The sequence below is a fragment of the Lutra lutra genome, chromosome 1, assembly GCF_902655055.1.
Source record: "Lutra lutra chromosome 1, mLutLut1.2, whole genome shotgun sequence".
Classification (NCBI taxonomy): Eukaryota; Metazoa; Chordata; class Mammalia; order Carnivora; family Mustelidae; genus Lutra; species Lutra lutra.
Window position 1 is genome coordinate 201,119,443 of NC_062278.1, and position 17,913 is coordinate 201,137,355.

Here is a 17,913-nt window from a genome sequence, read left to right on the forward strand (position 1 = left end):
TGATTTTGAATTCTACTTAAAAAGCAAATAAAGGGGCTCCTTCATTTTTTATTTGAGTCTGTTCCAGTAAGCTGTGTTTTTCAAGAAATTTGCCGATTTCTCCTAAGTTACTGAATTTATTCTCATGTTTTACCCTATTCTCTTGCTATTGTTTTAATGTCTGTGGTGATATCCCGCTTTCATTACTAATAATTTAAAATTTGCTTTTTTCTATTTTGATTCGTCTTGCTACAGATCTGATATGAGTAAGCTTTTCAAAGAGCCCACTTTTGTCTTTGTTAACTTTACCTGTTATTTGTGTTCCTATTTCATTGGCTTCCTTTCTTATTTTCCACTTACCTGGACAAATTTTTGCCCTTCTTTTTCTAGACACTTAAATGATAATGTTGACTATTAGAATTTAAACCTTTCCTCTTTCCCTCTTAGCACTCCTTTAGACGGATAATGCGAATTCTGAGATGTTGCATTTTCATTTTCCAGATTAAAATATTTTATAACATTTACTATATTTCTCCTTGAATTGTAAGTTAGAGATGTCACCTAATTTCCAAATATTTGGAGAACTGTCTAGACATTTTATTGTGATCAACTTCTACTTCACATTTATTGCTGTTAGAAAAAACATACTTCTGAGATTTCAATCTTGTTAAATTGAGTGAGACTTTTGATGCCCATATATGATCTACCTCAGTTAATGTTCCATGTACTTTGGAACAGAATGTGTATTCTGCAGTTACTGGATATAGTGTTCTATAATTATCAATTAGCTCAATTTGGCTGATAGTGCTTGGGTATTACCTATACTTAGTGTTTTTCTTCTCCTTGCTCTTATCAATTATTGAAAGGGAATAATAAGAACTTTCACCTATGTTTGTGGATTTCTCAGTTTCCCCATGTACTTTTTACTTTACAGTGCTCCCTTCATGCACATTAAAGCTTATTTCTTCATGTATTTTTTTTTAAAGATTTTATTTATCAGAGAAAGAGACACAGCGAGAGAGGGAACACAAGTAGGGGAAATGAGAAAGGGAGAAGCAGGCTTCCCGCTGAGCAGGGAGCCCGATATGGGGCTCAATCCCGGGACCCTGGGATCATGACCTGAGCTGAAGGCAGACGCTTAACGACGGAGCCACCCAGGTGCCCCTCTTCATGTATTTTAAAGACATTTAGAATCCTCATATCTTCTCGGTGAACTGATCCCTGTATGAGCTGCTTCCTTGTATTGAAATTTCTTTTGTGTGGTATTAATATAGTTACCCCATTTTTTTTGTTTTTAATCTTTAAACTTATAGCCTCTTGTATTTTTATATGCAGCTGACATGTCTTTTAATTAAATTATGTCCACTTACATTTAATGCACTTACTGATGTGGCTGGATTTACGTCTACCATCTTGTTATTGGTTTTTGGTTCATCCCACATGTTTTTTGTTCCTTTCCTGTCTTATTTTGGATAACTGAGTATAATTACTATTTAGCATTCCATTTTACCTCTTCTTTTGGCTTTTAAGGTAACACTTTACTTTTTAAGCCACCGCTCTAAAGATTTACATAGTCATCCTGAATTTACTAAATTCAATAAATCCCGAATTTACTACCATGAATTCATATTATTTAATATATAATGTAAGAACATTACAATAGTAAAATTCCATTTAATTCTATCTTTCGTGCTATTGTTGTCATATGGGTTTTTTTTTTTTTTAACATACTGTGGTCCCTACAATGTGGTTATTACTTTCATTTTCATCATCTTTTAAAGAAATTCAGAAATGAGGAAAATTCCCTTCTGGTTTTTACCATTTTTGGCATTCCTTATTAATGTATATTTTTAAAATCTGGTATTATTTTCTTTAGCCTGAAGAATTTCCTTTAACACTTCCTATAGTGCAGATTTGCTGGTGACCAATCCTCCCTGCAAATTTCTTTAATTCATCTGAACTTTCTGAGGAACATGTAACTGAATACAGAATCTTTTTTTCTTTCAGCCCTCGAAAGATGCCATTCCACTGTTCTACAGCTGACATCATATCTGAGAATAAGTCACTATATAATCTTAGTTTCTCCCAAGACATAATTGCCTTTTCCGCTCTGGTTTCTTCTAAAATATTCTAGTTTTTATTCTCGGCAATTTGCCTTTGATGGGTCTAGATGTGTTTCTCCTTGTGCTCATACTGCCTGGGGTTTGTTAAGCATCCTGGACTTTGAATTCACAGTTTTTCAAAAAAATTTGCAACATTTGAGGCAAAATTATTTCTTTAGAAATTGTTTCTTCTTCAATCTCTCTTCTACTTCTGGAACTTCAATTTCACAGTTATCCGATTAATACTGTCCTGGAGATCATTAAGTCTCTTCACTGACCTTTTCTCTTTTCCTCCCAGTGTTCTATCTGTTGATTCCAGATATAGTATTACCTCTATTTCTTCACTGAGCTTTGCCATCTGTTCCTTTAATATAGCCATCCTTTCCTTCAGTTCTTTAAGGAGGTTTATAGTAGCAATTTCAAAGGCTTTGGTTTCTAATTGCAACACTTTTGTCATCTCTCCATTTGTTTCTACTGACTTCTTCCCTGTGACTATGAATCATGTTTTCTTGCTTCTTTTCCTGTCCTGTGACTCTTAATGATGTGGAGAAACACTGGGGAGAACATCTGGAGTCAGGTGTCTTCTGTAACGGGTATTGACTTCTGTTCTGGCAGGTATCGAATTAATTGGCCACTTAACACGTGCCTTTTGAAACTTGTTTTTAAGCTTTGTTAGGGCAGGTCTAATAGCAGCTCTTCTTACAGAGCAAAAGGAGCCCCACCCCCAAGGCCTGGCTTTTCTGAAGTCTCAACTGAACATCCAAAGTATGCCTCAAGGTCAGTCCACTCCAGCTGATCAGAACACCCCGTTTCCCAGCACGGTGAGGTTTCCAGCAGCTCACAGCTTTCTAGAGGCTGTTCTCCACCTTGCCTTGATAGTCTCATCTGGCACACAGCAGCTTATAGTCAAAGATTTAGGAGGATCCCTATATTTCCAGAGCCACTCCTCTGCACACCCCTCTTCAGTACCCTGCCCCGAAAATTCCAGCTGTCTCAGCAGCCCAGTGTCTGCTCTTTGCCTCTTCAGCAAATAGTCTGCTGTCCTCTGCTGGGCTCTTCCTCCCTGTGCCTTAATCCTAAGAGTGTCCTCAGGCAGAAAACCAGGGCAATTATGGGGGCTTACTTGATGCATTTCCCTTCTCTTAGGGATCCCAATCCCATACTTCCTATTTCCATTGTCCTCGGGGGGAAAAACCTGCTTCAGAGGCTTTGGCCAGTTTTATAGCCGTTTATGGTAAAAGGTGCACTCTGGAACTGTTACTGTGTTGTGGCTAGAAGTGAATTAAAACAGTCTGAATTGGCCTCCCCATATCCAGTCTTCTAACAACCCAGTCCATGCATACTGCAGCAGCCAGAGTGATTTTTATACGTGAATTTTTCCATTTTGTTAAGAAAATATTTTTTTTTAAAGATTTTATTTATTTATTTATTTGACAGAGAGAAATCACAAGTAGGCAGAGAGGCAGACAGAGAGAGAGGAGGAAGCAGGCTCCCTGCTGAGCAGAAAGCCCGATGCGGGGCTCGAACCCAGGACCTGGGATCATGACCTGAGCTGAAGGCAGCGGCTTAACCCACTGAGCCACCCAGGCGCCCCCCATTTTGTTAAGAAAATATTAAACATTCACAGAAGTACAAAGAATTATGCAGTCGACACCCATACACCTACCACCTAAATCTGCAATTAACATTTTCTAGATTTTCTTTATCACCTCTCTATCCACCTTCTATCCATTCACAAAGTCATCTTATTTTGTTGTTACCTTAAGGTAAGCTGAAGACATCATAACATAGAATCATTCTTCTAAAACACAAATATAAATCACAAACTTCCTGCTTCAAACTCATCTCATCTTTAGCTAATGACTGTCATGTGATCGAGGATGACCTTTCTTGATCTGGGTTTTGCTGACCAGTCTCTTCTTTCCACCCTCCTTTCCCTGCTCCCGGGGTGCCTGTCCCCCTGGCTTTGCTCAGTTATTCCAACATCTGCTCCCTCCTATGGCAAGGCCTTTGAGGAGTTTTCCTTTGACTGGAATACCTTCCCCCAACCTCCTCCCCCAGCCTGCCTGTTCTTTCATTCTTCTCTTCTTCCAGGAGGCTTCTCCTCAGCCCCTGGAAATCAGCTGTGCCGTTTAAACACTCTCACAGCACTCCATACCTTTCTTTCAAAGAAGTTATAGAAGTTATCATTATAATCTCGGTCTTCCCCATTAGATAAAAGCTTCATATAGACAAAAACTCTACTTTGTCTCATTATTAGAAACCCAGTGTCTAGTAAGGTGTTTGGCAAACACATCTATTATTGTGTAAGCACTTAAAAAATATTCATGAAATGATGACATCACTTTTTTCCTTAAGAAGTCCAAGTAAGAGGGGGACAAAAAAAAAAGTACCTAGCAAGATTTCCTGCTTCTTATTAGTCCATTATATTGAAGCCAACCAGCAAATACAGGGTCAGACCCCAATACCGCCTCTAGGCATATTGCCTTCGTCCAAACTGTGGAGGAAGACAGTCACTAAGAAAGCCCTCTAGACACAGGAAATCCACAATTTTGGGGGGCTTCTAGACAGCCAGTCTAAATTCTCATAACGTGGTGGCTCCGTGTCTTCATTTGATCCTCACAGATACAGCTCTGAATATCAGAGTTTTGTTTTGCTTCAGAGGGAAGACGTTTTGATGGTATCTGTCAGGGTTTAGAACCAGACACTGCTTAACACCTCACTCCGTGCCTCTACGCACGTGCTCTCCATCCTACAATATCAGAGCAACACGTGCCGCTCCCCTCCACCTCGGGGCCTGGGAGAGCCATCTCATATGGGAGGAGGCTACTTGGGGCTGGGGTGCATGCATCAGCTAAATATTAACATGAAACTCCAAGAAAGGAGCAACTGCCAGACTTGAGTAAAGATAAGCTCCCTGTACTACGGACATCCTGGTCTTTGCAGGTAGAGCTGCCTGGTAGACCAATATTTGATGATCTCTGGCAGCAAGTCTACCAGCCTGCAAAAGAACATCTCACAGAAGGGGGGAAAAAAAAAAAGACTGACATAAGGTTGACAGTAGCATCTTAGGAGCAATCATCAGTATGTTTCTCACAAGAAGGCAAATTATTGAATTCATAAACATTCCTTCCGTTGTAAAAGTGACAGCAACGGTTAAGGCCACCGATCGTATAGGGAACACGGGAAAATTATAGCTTTAATTTTGACCATTAAATTACCAGCAGCTTTATGAAGAGTTGGGTCTGTGGATGGAAGTACTGTAGTGAATCCTCTTCCCCCAGGACTTGGGATCAACAGACTCAACAACCCACTGTACACAACGCCAACACCAGCACTACCTCCCCCCTCTCCTAACTGCCCATCAACACGCCAGAGGGCGGAGGAGGGAAGGCTGCCTGCCAGTGGAGCCGCTGCTTAGTACAGAGCTCTCCATCAGCAGGACGGGCGCCCAGGAGGGCACACGTGGCCAGAGGTGCCTCCTGGTCCTTTGAGGTCTTTGCTCTGTGTTATTAAAAAGGAACCCAGTCAGGAACAGATGATGGCCACAGCTGACAAGTTAGAGGGCTCTCCTGAATGTGCTGCTAGTGCCTGGCTGGCTGCTGGCCACTGCTGTTGCCACGGAAACAGGTGTCAGCTTGATGGAAACAAGGATCAGCGAAAACTTTCACTTACCTCTGCTTCCACAGATCCCCACAGCCATTTCTATGGAAACAGTAGCTGTAAGCCAGCGGCAGGGAAGTTACCACTCATTTGTTAATGTCAGGTGTGGCTAGCATCCCAGGTCCCTCAGGTACCTTGGTACCAATAGCACCAGGATCCAGCTGCCAGATACCCCCCAATAGCCTTTTAACTCTGCAACAAGAAAGTTCAGGGTTTGAAAGTATAGATAACCATTTAGCCTGGTTCTTCCCGAGAAAGAGGAAAGACCACATTCTTTCGTGTGTAACTGCGGGCGGGGCTCAATTCCTTGTTCTACCCAAGCCAAACCAGGTGAAGGCATTAAAGGGCCCATGGTGCTTTCCCATGACCTTCAACCTCACTCACAGCATGACTTCCAAATGCAAGAGAGACCTCCAACTGTGTGGACAGATCTTTCACATATTAGCCTACTCAGACCAAAGACAAACCCAGCTAAATGGGAGAAAATACATTTTGCTGCCACTGATCATTAAACGCATCTTTGTCTGGAATTCTGGTAGCATGATCATCACAAATTACATATTTTTTTTTTTTTTGAGTGATAAGATCTACTAAGAACCCTGTACTCTCTTTGTCGTTTTTAGACTAGACATAGATGTGGTTTCCTAGTCTGCTGGTCAGGATACAGAATTAAGTCATGAATCAATACAACTTCATTCCGTAATATAGCGACACCCAATCCCATGGGCAGCCTGACTAACCCATCGCCTAAGAACACCCATTTTCAAATGCTGTAAGCAATTCAACGACTCTTCTAAGACGCAGCTATGTCAGAGCACTTATGTATACAAGGAAATTCTGGTGTTCGTTTTCAATCAGCAGATGCTGGTAAAGTGTTGAATGAGAGCAAAAGCTAATTCCAGTCATGAATAATTTATAAGAATGCCTCTTCCCAGAGGTTATCTCTCCACTTAGAAAACATTCACAAGTGATACAATGACCATCTACCTGCTATGTTTTGCCTCCTGGGTCAGTATTCAAGGAGAAGAAGTCAGAGGCCATCTCTGACCTCCCGTGGCTCAGGATGGTGGGGATTTAAATGGAGCAGGGTGCAAACGATGAGGCCCCAAACCAGATCCTGCTCTGGAAAATCCCAAATCACGCAGTCCAGAGTCCCATGGCTACCACCACCCTCCGTCCCCATTCCCTCCGTGCCCACAGCTGCCTGGTCAAAGAGCCATGCCTGAGTCTTCATGAGGCCCTGGGATTCGGTGCAACTAGAGCGGGGGGTATAGAAAGACCCCAATGGTGAAACTCAGAATCATTCCCTGGTTTGAAAATGGCCTTTTCTTTTTAATAATGCCTCACCTCCTCCATGTTCCTTCAAAACTTCTGACGTTAAGATAAACGGGCCTTCGGTAACACACGATTGGAACAACGATTTAAAAAGATAGCTGTGATCTGGTAAATTGGAACTCATTGGGACACAAAGAACACCATTTAGAGATGAAGGACTTCGAACCGAGTGACTAGGGCTGGGTTCACAATCAGTCTTAGGTCACAAAATCTGCTTTACAAAGAAACACTTCTCTTCTAACATGCAAAGCCTACTTAAGAAAGTGTTTCAAATATTTTCCCTAAGATGCTGGCAAAACCAAAGCTCCGAATTCATAGGCAAGTTACAAATGATTTTAATCTATCCTTTAAAGCAGGCCCAGGAGGTGGTTTATGTAACAATATCCTTCAGTAATCATTGGCTTATGTCATTATATATACACGTGTGGACGCAACAAAAAATTTAAAAATATTATATAACTTTGACTTTCCACTAATGTAGGCCGATCTTGGCCCATTATTATTAGTTTAAAAGGACTGAGTTGATTCGATTTTTTCTTGCATCAAATCACGTTTTCTCTTCTCTCACGCAAGCCACCAAAGTGCCAAAGAGGAAGCACGCTCTGCTCACGTGCACCGAATCCTCACGCAACCCACGCAGTGGGTGTGATCAGCTCCATTGCACAGATGAAGAAACTGAGGCTCAAGCAGAATCACATCTTGGCTCTCCAACTCTAAACCTGGTATGATTAACCACAACACTACAGAAAGGCCTTTCCCCTACATTGTACAAAAAATCACTGTCAGAGAGAACCTGAGTCACGACAATTTAGAGCTGCAAGATGCTTTGTGGCTGACAACGAACTTCCACGGCCTCCTCTTGGGGGCACAGAGTACAGGACTCATGTGTAAACAAAGCTCGGTTCCTGTGGTCACTTCCTGGGAAATCCAGAAAATGGCACACTTTGATTTCCAAAGAGCCCCTGTGTCTGTCCCCACTTCACCCAGAGAGGGGACAGGGAGGAGGTCCGTGGATTTAGGATGAAGATGCATTCACTGAGTATAATCCTTTACTTCTTTACTTCTACGTTCATTAGCGGAGATAAAGCCAGCTCCCCAATGGGGAGGGCTGCACAGCAGGGCCATCGCTCCTTGAAGGACCAGGAGACCAAAGCTCAGGGCTACAAAGTGAAGTCCCAGAGTTGGTGAGTGACACTGGGAAGACCAGAACTCAGACCTTCACCTCTACCAGTCTCTTCTTGGGGGTCTGAACCACACCTTGAGGGCCTTACCACAGGTATGCCTGGCATCTGGTGGGTCCTGCAGGTGAAGAAGTGAGCCCACTGCCCAGGACCACCATTTCCCCCCCGGGAAGGTGGCAGTGATTCTAAAGAAACCAAGCACTGGGACACCAGTGAATTCTCTTATTCTGTTTGCTGGCAAAAACCTCAAAAGGGACAAGGTGTTAAATGAACAATTTTAAAAATAGGGGGAAAAAAATCAAGCTTCTAAAAACCAAAAACCACACACACACTAACAAAAAAAAACCCAGAAAACAAAAAACCCCAGCATGAGAAGAAACAAATCTGCCTGACTTACAGAGGTAAATGAGACATTCTTTCCAATCCCTGGGCATGAAGGGACCATCTCCTCAATGACAATGTGGAATTGCAGCCGGAGCTGCAGACCTTCTCAGCTCCCCCTCCCCAGAGAACGCTCTCATCAGAGACAAAAGTCTTCATCTGTGTTCATGCTTGGTTACACAGGGTGCACACTTTATAAACTTCATACTCACCTTGAGAAAAGCCATCTGTTGTAAAACCAAAGATTTTTCCAAAGCATCCGTCTTAGAATGCTTTCAACACGTACGAACACCAAACCAAGTGTGCAGGTTAAAACCAGGTCACCAATACAATAGGATGGCATGACCACACACACACACACACACACACACACACACACCCCTAAGGGCAGAAACACATATTTCCAATGGGTTAACAGACTTACAGACACAGAAGCATCATTGAATGAATCTTCAACAGAAGGCAATAGTTCCAGATTTCTAAAATGGGAGGCTTTTAGTTCAGCGCTTTAAGGATTATGTGTGTGCTGGTCTGGTGTTAACATCTACCTCCCTCCTGTGTTCCCTACAAAAATTGTGAAGACTCTAAGATTAAAGCAAAAATTTTAAAATGCAACGAGGAAGTGCTTGTTTTGATTTTTTTTTTGTTGCTTTGGGGGTCAGTCAAGGGGGAGGAGCGGGGTGGAGGGGCAGGGGGTTATCCAGGAAGGTGGGAGCAAGTTCCTGATCTGCTTCACAACCTTCTCCCCATTCGGCAATGAGAGCCTGAGCCCAGCGCCCCGTCAGTGGCTTAGACACCCCGGCACCTCTGTTCTCTGGCCCGGCGCCGGCCACGCCATTGCAGTCTCCCTCAGAATGGATCTACTTTTGTTCTGATACCAAAAGGTTTTAAAATTACTTATTACTGTCCCTAAAACAGATCCCAGTAAACTGGTTGTCCCACAAGGGTGTTCCTGTTGTCAGCCTCCATGGGGATCAACATTTAATGCCAGCCATTCTGATAAGGAGCCCGTCCGCCCACCTCTTCCTTTCCCCTGTCTCCAGCTGCTTCATCATATGCCCAGGCGGTGGCTCCTGCTCTGGGAAGCTTGGAGATAAGGCATGTCACTGGCACTGTTAAAATTAGCAGTTTCCATGGCCTCAGTCAGTTTGGTGGAACTTAGGAGACACAGAGCGCCAAGGAATGCATGCCAGCATTGCTGTTAACCTCGTGCAGGCCGTTCCTGAGGCAAAAGAGGCACTAGGCTGTTTCCTCAGGGATAAAGTCCACCCATACCAGCCCGACACTACCCTACGGCCATAGAGCTTCATGGGCCTGAAAGCACCTTCCAAGTGCCAAGACTTTCACCCAGGACCTTGCAGAGTCTGTCCTCTGTGGGTAGGGGCTTGGTGGTGGGGGTGGGGGGGGATGCGGTCACACCCTCAGCCCGGCCCCACACCCCCTGGGGACCTGGGCTCTAGGGAGGGGCTTCCTGAGACGCACAGTCCGTGGTGTGAAATGGACCACATTCGGTCAAGGAGAACTGCAAATACATTACCGCCTGAAGACAGGCTGGGCAGTTTAGAGGGTGGACAAGTTGCTGAGCTCTCTGCTCTGGAGAAGACCCTGTTTGGTCAAGTGCGATACAGGGCACCTCGCCGACTCGGCATCCTGTGAAGGCAGCCGCCTGCCCCACCCTGAGACACAAACTTGGAAAGAGGAAGATAAAGCGGGTGAGAATTCGATCACGTGGAATCAAGGGTCCCATCAGTACTTCCTGAGGAAGTGTGAGCCCGGGACGTGACAAAGGATCCTCTGGGGAGATGGGCACCCCCGGGCCCCCAGGTGGGGCCCCTGCTTTCCAACACTGGTTAAGTTCCGGAGCAGCTTCTGGGAGAGCCCAGACAGCCCCTTCTTCCTCCTCAGGGTGCTCCTCTTTCTGGGTGTCTGTGGAAGGTGAGGATACAGAGCTACCCCAGGGGCTTGGGACGGCATCCCTAGGCACAGGCCAGGCAGAGCCCAGAAACACCAGGAACCCCTTCCTGAGTCAGCCTCCACTCTCCACAGAGAATCCTCTCTATGGGTGGGTGGGTGGGGGGACGAGGTCATCCAAGGAGTAGAGGCAGCCCACTGACATTTCAAATATGGTGACTGAATGAGGAGGACCCTAAGGCCACAGGAAGTGTGTATGTAGAAGCTGCTCATTCCTCTGCATTAGGGATTCCACAAGCAAAGACTAATCATGAATTAGAGGGACAATTCACACAGTGACAGCAGCAAAAAACCAAGCAAATAAATGACTTGAAGGATGTAAGATTCTGAAATTGTTCAGGACTTATGCGGTAATCGAGGTTCATTCCTCCTTCTCAAGAACATCTTAAACGCCCTGGATATATTCATGATAGGCTGTGGGTAACTCAAAAAGGCCAGGTTATATACTAATGGGAACACAGGCACAAAAGACATAAGGCCCTTTCCTGGGGGGGGGGGGGGGTCACCAAGGCTGGGACTCCTTTCAGTCCCTTGCAATCCGCTTCTGTACACGGGCTTCTGCACATGAGCCCAGCTGCAGGGACACGCTTTTGTGAGATTAATAACATGTGGCAAGCATCAGAAACACAGAGTCTCACAGACAAGGTACAGGCAGAGAGAATCACAGTTCAATCCAAAAGCAACACACAGAAGGGACGTCAGAGTCCACACGCATGCAGAGAAGCCTCGGGGAGCAGCTGGGGGACGCGCAGAGCTGCCCCACACGAGGCAGCAACAGACTGTGCAACACACATCTGACTGCTTACCCACTAAGGACACCAAGAACCAGGTTAAGGACGAAAAATGAGCCAAGGATGATCAGACTAACAAAATACACCCATGGCCATTCCCATCCTATCGCATCATTTACCTGTAAAAATGTAAGGAGATCAGTTATCAGTTATCTATTTACTAAAGAGCAGAGTCCCAGGGGCAGCTGCCAGACCACTCAGGGCTTTGAGGGAACACTACTACTCTGAGGACAGGGACCCCACCCAGGACCTTTCATTTTTGTCGTCGGGTAAGGACAAGTGCTGCTGCTGAAGTTGGCCAGGACCAGCTTGTTTGCTACTGTTTCGTACCAATTAATCTGCATATTGGGATCCAGACCAATAAAGCAATTATAAATGTATCTCATTTTAGGACAGACAAAAAGGGCAAGCAATGAAATCTATTTAAATCCCAAGCAACAGCGCTGATTAATTTCTGGTCGATAACCGTTCCACAGCTTTCTTTCAGTCAAGGCTGGTGAGGTTCCAGGAAGCATCTCGGTTCGGGAAGCCTCGGCAGGAGAGAAAGCATCTCAGGGGACACAGGACGTGTCTGGCACCCACCCGGCCGCCCCCACCTAGAAAAACCTGTGTGGTCTTGGCAAATGCCCTTAGGACTCCACTTTCAAGATGAAAGAGGTGTAGCTTACCCGCTCAATACACCAAGTACAAGATTTAGTACGAAAAATGACCCAAAGATGACGAGACTGACAAAATACACCCAGGGCAATTCAAATCCCATAGCATCATTCATCTGCAAGAAATAAGATGGTCTCATAGGAGTGGGTTAAAAAGAGGATCTAATAAAGAGAGACGGTCACGTTAGAGACAGCATTCTATACATTGAATTAAACATTTACTTAGATTTGGATCAGAGACAACAGTAGCCAAGGCACATTCACTATATATTCCCAACACACACACACGCACACACACACACGTGCACACACACCCAGGTAGAGTCATCAAAGCTTTCAGAGCAAATAATAGCAGACTTTGACATAGGCATGGAAATCAGCTGGGATCTGGCTCTTTCTCGCTGGAAACAGTCTTGGATCATGGATTTTCAGAACAGATCTTGGTCCAGCTCTTCTAAGCTAGTGCTTAGCTGGAAACTATTTCCTACTCTACCCAAGTTGTTAAAAACTTTCTGCTTTTAAAATTTGTGATGGTGGAAGAGTCTTACTTAGAGAAACAAACTTGTAACACCTGACTCTATAAATTCTTTTCCTTAAAAAAAGAAAAAAACCCTAAAATAATAAATTTCTATTGGGAGCCAGCCTATCCAAAGAAACCTAACCCACCTAAAAGCTAGATTATCTACCATCAGTGAGGGCATGCATGGCTCAATGAACACAAAGAGAAGAGTGTTCAGAAGTCGATTAGCTGACACATACTCAAGGATGCTTTGGGGAATGAGATTTTTGCCAACTGCATCCAAGGAAGGACCCAGGAAAAAGAAAGATGTGCTTATCCCCCACACCTACCTTGGACCTAGACAACTGACCCTGGGAGAGCTGGCTTTAGCTGTGAGCTGACTGGGACAAGGTGAAAGAGGGCTGGTCCGGAGAAACCCTGTGCCACTACTTCTGAAACAATCTCGAGCATCCCAGTCAGAGGTGGCCTCCGTGGCAGACCCTCACCAGGGAGATTTGGTCATGAATAACTCTCATGCAGGAGCAAAGAGGTGCTTCAAGGTTCATGGCTAGAGATGGAACTTTCCAGCAGCACAGGTCTGTGTTAAATTAGGCAAACACTTCTCCCAGGAAGGAGGTGTTCAGGACCAGTCCAGGGACAGAATGAAAGACTGCAGGCCTGACTTTGCTGAGCACCCAGAATCTTGCCCAACAGAACTGTATGTGGTCTTCGAGAGTCATGGTTCTTGCCTTGCAGATGCAAGCCCCTTCGACCTTGAAGCATGTGATTTTCTCCCATTTTACCTGTCTCCTGATTTTAGCTTTAGGTTTGCAAAACGAAGTGCATGCATTTCACTATGTTTGCCTCATGCAGAAGCCAAACAGGAAAAGAGAACATTAAAAAAAAAAAAAAAAAAGACCTAACATCTGTTGCTGAAGTCTAGGGAGAGGGCATTAAATCCCTTATGAAACACCTGTTTGGCCACATGAAAATTGATGTGCTTAATAGAACTCCTATCAGTCTGCACATCTCACATTGGCAATTAGAGTAATGAATGAACCCGGGCCGTGGCTGCAATTGTTGATCTAATTCAGCTGGATAAACTAATTTCGGCAGGAAGGCAGAGGGTAATTCTTCCAAAGCAGCGACACCACTAAACTTATTTAAAAAGCCGTATGTGGAGGAGAAGAACCAGGCTGCCCGGCATGGTGGCCGGAGACCCACCTGGAGTCCGGACCTTCCACGGAGACCTCCCTGAGCCTGTTTCCTCTGGGTTGGAGCAGTGCAGGCAACAGGGGAGAGCATGCTCGCGGGGTGAGGGAAGGAAGGGCAAAGTCCAGGACTCTCATCAGGAGACCTCCCTCTTGTACAGCTCAGGCGCTGGAGGTCCGCCCTGCGAGGGCTGGCGCCAGCTGTCAATTGACTGGGATGAGGTGAAAGAGGGCTGGTCAGCAGCCAGGTCTACTGCTTTACCAATCCTCAGTCAGATCTCCGTTTGCTGTTTCAGCGAATGTTCTAGGAACAGCGGTCTGTTACACTTAGGAGGGCACTTATTTTTATTTAAATTAAAGAAGCTTTTAACATCTTACAAGTAGGTGTTGGACAGATTTGCATTTACTTGGAGCAGAAATACCAACTGCAATGACAGCTGGGGGCTGGAGGGAAGGCCATGGAAGATGGTCTCCAACTCTCCAGAAGGTGGGGGAAGACAAAACTTAAGCTCTAAGGGCCAGTCTTTCTCCAAAACTCAATCTTCTCAACCCACGTCTCTTCTCAGAGGCTAGCATTTCTCAGACCTTACCATATACACAACTAGCAAGCTATTACACAAAATACCCAAATGACAATAGAGACTCTGCGGGGGAGGGGGGTTGTCTGCATGGGTTTATCAACAAGGAAAAATTCGGCATGAGCTGAAGGATTTCAGTTTAGATTCATTCTTAAAAGATTCACATCAAATTCATCGTATGGGGTCGCCTGGTGCCTAGAAAACAAGATTCTTTTTAGTTTATGTTTTTCCCTTCATTTCAAAGGCTGAGATGCACAATATTATCTCCAATTAAAGACCAACCTAAGGTTCCCCCACCCCTAAGTGGTGAAAAGACTACTGGGAACCTGGTATACTGGTGATGGCTCCCCTTAAGGAAGGAATAAGAGAAAGGGGATGCCCTCAGCCAACAAGAGAGGAATTACCCAGGTGTAATTGAAAGAAACAGGTGGTCAGTTTGACCATGAGAACTTCCTGTTGGAGTCTGGCAGCCAGCCCCTCCAGAGGTGTGTTCATTAAGGAAAGAGCTTGGTGCTAAAGCAAAAGGTCATGGGTGATTTACATATGGTAGCTCTCTCCTAAAACCAACCCTATTTTAATTTCCTACCTTTAAAAAAATTTCCTCTGAATTGAAGAACTGGATCATGTAGTCTAACTGTGCATCTTGCAAACAAGAGAATTAAACAAGAGAGTTGTGATGACCTACCCAAGGTCACGCACTCAGCCCTATCCAGCCTTCATGCTCTTCCCCTGCCCTACACCCTGCTGCCTCCGTAGACAACAAATAAGTGTGGGTCAGATGACAGTGTAATTATGCTTATGGAATGCTTACCAAAGAGCTCTAGAAGGACTCTTTCCCCCCATCAGAAATGGTTAATCCCACTCTCACATATCCAAAGTGTTCTAAGTATGTCTTCCTGCATATTAGACCTACCCACCTTTTTCTCAAGACCCAGCCATCTCCTTGCCAGAAATTCTTGAGAATCAGGCATCAGTGAGCTTGAGAACACTGACTGACTGAATGTAATCTTGACAAGATGGGAAGTAATCCCTGGCAAAGACTTTGCCCGCCATATACAAATAAATAAAGATTGAGAAACTCGCTCTCAATCAATATCTACAATCTAATCTCCTTAGTTCTCTCTTAAGATGTTCCCTTTATACTCTAGTTGTACAAAAAATTGATATTTAGGGGCACCTGGGTGGCTCAGTTGTTAAGCGTCTCCCTTCAGCTCAGGTCATGACACCACGGTCCTAGGATTGAGCCCTGCATCGGGCTCCCTGCTCAGTGTGAAGTCTGCTTCTCCCTCTCTCACTCCTCCTCTTTGCGTTCCCTCTCTTGCTGTGTCTCTGTCAAATAAATCTTTAAAAAAATTGATATCCAAACATGGCCCCTCTACACTGAGGCAATGGGATCGTACCATGAGGAGCAAGAGTAACCAGTGTTTGCTGAGCACCTGCTCTGTGCCAGGAACTACGCTGGTCAAGGGAGGTCTGTTGTGGAACACAGCTGTGTATCTTCCACCTGACCATGGCCCGTTAAATATTAAGAACGTTTGGTATCTTGGCTCTTGTCTATCTCCCTCATGAGTTAAATGTAATCAACACATAATTAAAAACAACCTGATGTGTTTCAGAGGATAAGATCTTTGTGAACTGTATGGGAGATCACTCAGCTGCCCTCTTGTGTTCTAGAATGATTCACAAACCTCTGACAGTGGAGAACACCAAGGAAAGAGTGCTGGGTTCCAGTCTGGAGGAGGGGTCACCAAACTATGACCTGGGGGCCAATCCCAGCCCACTACCTGCCTTTGCACAGCCCTTGAGCTAAAAATAGCTTTTTCATTTTTGAATAGTTGGGAGGGGAATCAAAAGACTCTTTCATGACACATGAATGTTCTACAAAGCTCAAAGTTCAGGGTCCAGAAATGAAATTTTAATGTGTTATCTGTACCCGCTTCTGAGTCACATGGGGAGACAGAAGGCAGAATGGTGTCATTGTTACAAATATATTATGGTCTGCAAGGCCAAATATAGTTACTATCTGGCCCCTTATAGGTCTATAGACCTCTGTTCTAGATCAAGAATCCCAGTCCCTAGCTGTAGGATCCTAGGGATAGTGGTCTCTCTATACACCACTGTTGGACTTTCAAAATCCCAGACTTTCTAAGAAAGGGATATAGGCTGGGATAATGTTGATAAATTTCTTGAGATTCTCCATCAGAACAAAGATGCCCTATAATTCACACAGAATATAATTATTATATTGTCAAATTATTAACTCTGTGATTGTCGTATTTACACTAGAGATCATAATTATACAATCCTAGGTGATACTTAAATGTTCTGAGGAAAAAGCAATGGGAACTTTTGTTTCTGGGTGCATGGAGTTTTCTCTCCTTTAATCACATACCCATAGTTCTTGCTTGCTTGACAACAGGAAAATTGTCATGAGAGAACCCATGTACCAAAACTTAAAGTATAAAATTGTGTATTAGTCAGGCACGTTGGATCAGCAGTGGACAATTCACTCTGACAACAGAGAGAACAGCAGAGCTGAGAGGAGTCACAGTTTTGTTTTTTTTTTTTTTAATCAAAATATTGTTTCTGTCCCATTTGGTGGGGAGGGGCCAGGGCTCAAAGTTTGGGCTATTTGGATGAATATTTTCTATGTATCAGAAACTTCCAGGCGAGAGTGGGATTGAGACCTCAAGTAATCTAACTAGGATTTGCAACTTTGAAGATAATGCTGACAATGAACCTTTATCTAATTTGAAGGTCGCCTTGCCATGGCCTGGATCCTAGCTCATCCAATACAATTTCCCTCCTTCTTCCTCTTCATAAAAGGCATTATCTTATGGATATAAAAAGCAGACATGCATACACACACACACACACACACACACACACACACTTTCTTTCATAGGATGGTAAGAAAAAGGAAGGGAAGAGAGAGAAATGAAATACATGTTGGTGATACTCAAAACTTTCTACAAAACTAGACTAATGCTGTGGGGAAGCAAATAAAAACATACCTTCTTTGCCTAACAATGACTATATAAGAACTTCTACAACCCTGTAAGCATGGTGCACACTGGGGAAGGGAAGCAAAAACCTATTTATAACCATCATGCGTCAGGTTCTCTGAAGTTGTAAAGGAATATGGAACCCCATTTATGGTCTAAAATTTAGATACTGCCAGAAGCTACTGCTCAGTTTCTAACTAAAGACTGCCCATTGAAGAAGTATTTTATTACTAATTGCCTTTTAACAAGTCGTTATTGGGATCCTGATTAATCCCATTTGAACTTGGGTTTAGGCTCAAAATCTGCATGTCAGCTGTTTTCCCCCACAATCTGTGCAATGGAAATTACTTTCTAAGCTTCTGTGAGCTTTTTCAAATTCTACCAAATAAATGAGAAAACAAACAAACTCAGCTATGGGAAATAGTTGTTAAATACTACGGTTCTTCATTTACAGCAAACCCTTCTGGCTCTGTCAGGAACAAGAAGAATCAGACCTCAGCCATAGAAAGGGCATCTGTTTTCGTAGCTGGTTGGATGGGTCCACCAGCCCTGGAAATCCTA

The 17,913-nt window shown here is 44.1% G+C and overlaps 1 protein-coding gene across 1 annotated transcript in view; it reads right to left on the minus strand.

Annotated features, from left to right (window-relative positions):
* CACNA1D (calcium voltage-gated channel subunit alpha1 D) overlaps positions 1 to 17,913 on the minus strand; it is a 299,526-nt gene that overhangs the window by 121,424 nt on the left and 160,189 nt on the right. The window contains 1 exon segment of the mRNA XM_047691769.1: positions 11,419 to 11,522. Within this exon segment, the coding sequence (XP_047547725.1) occupies positions 11,419 to 11,522 (104 nt within the window).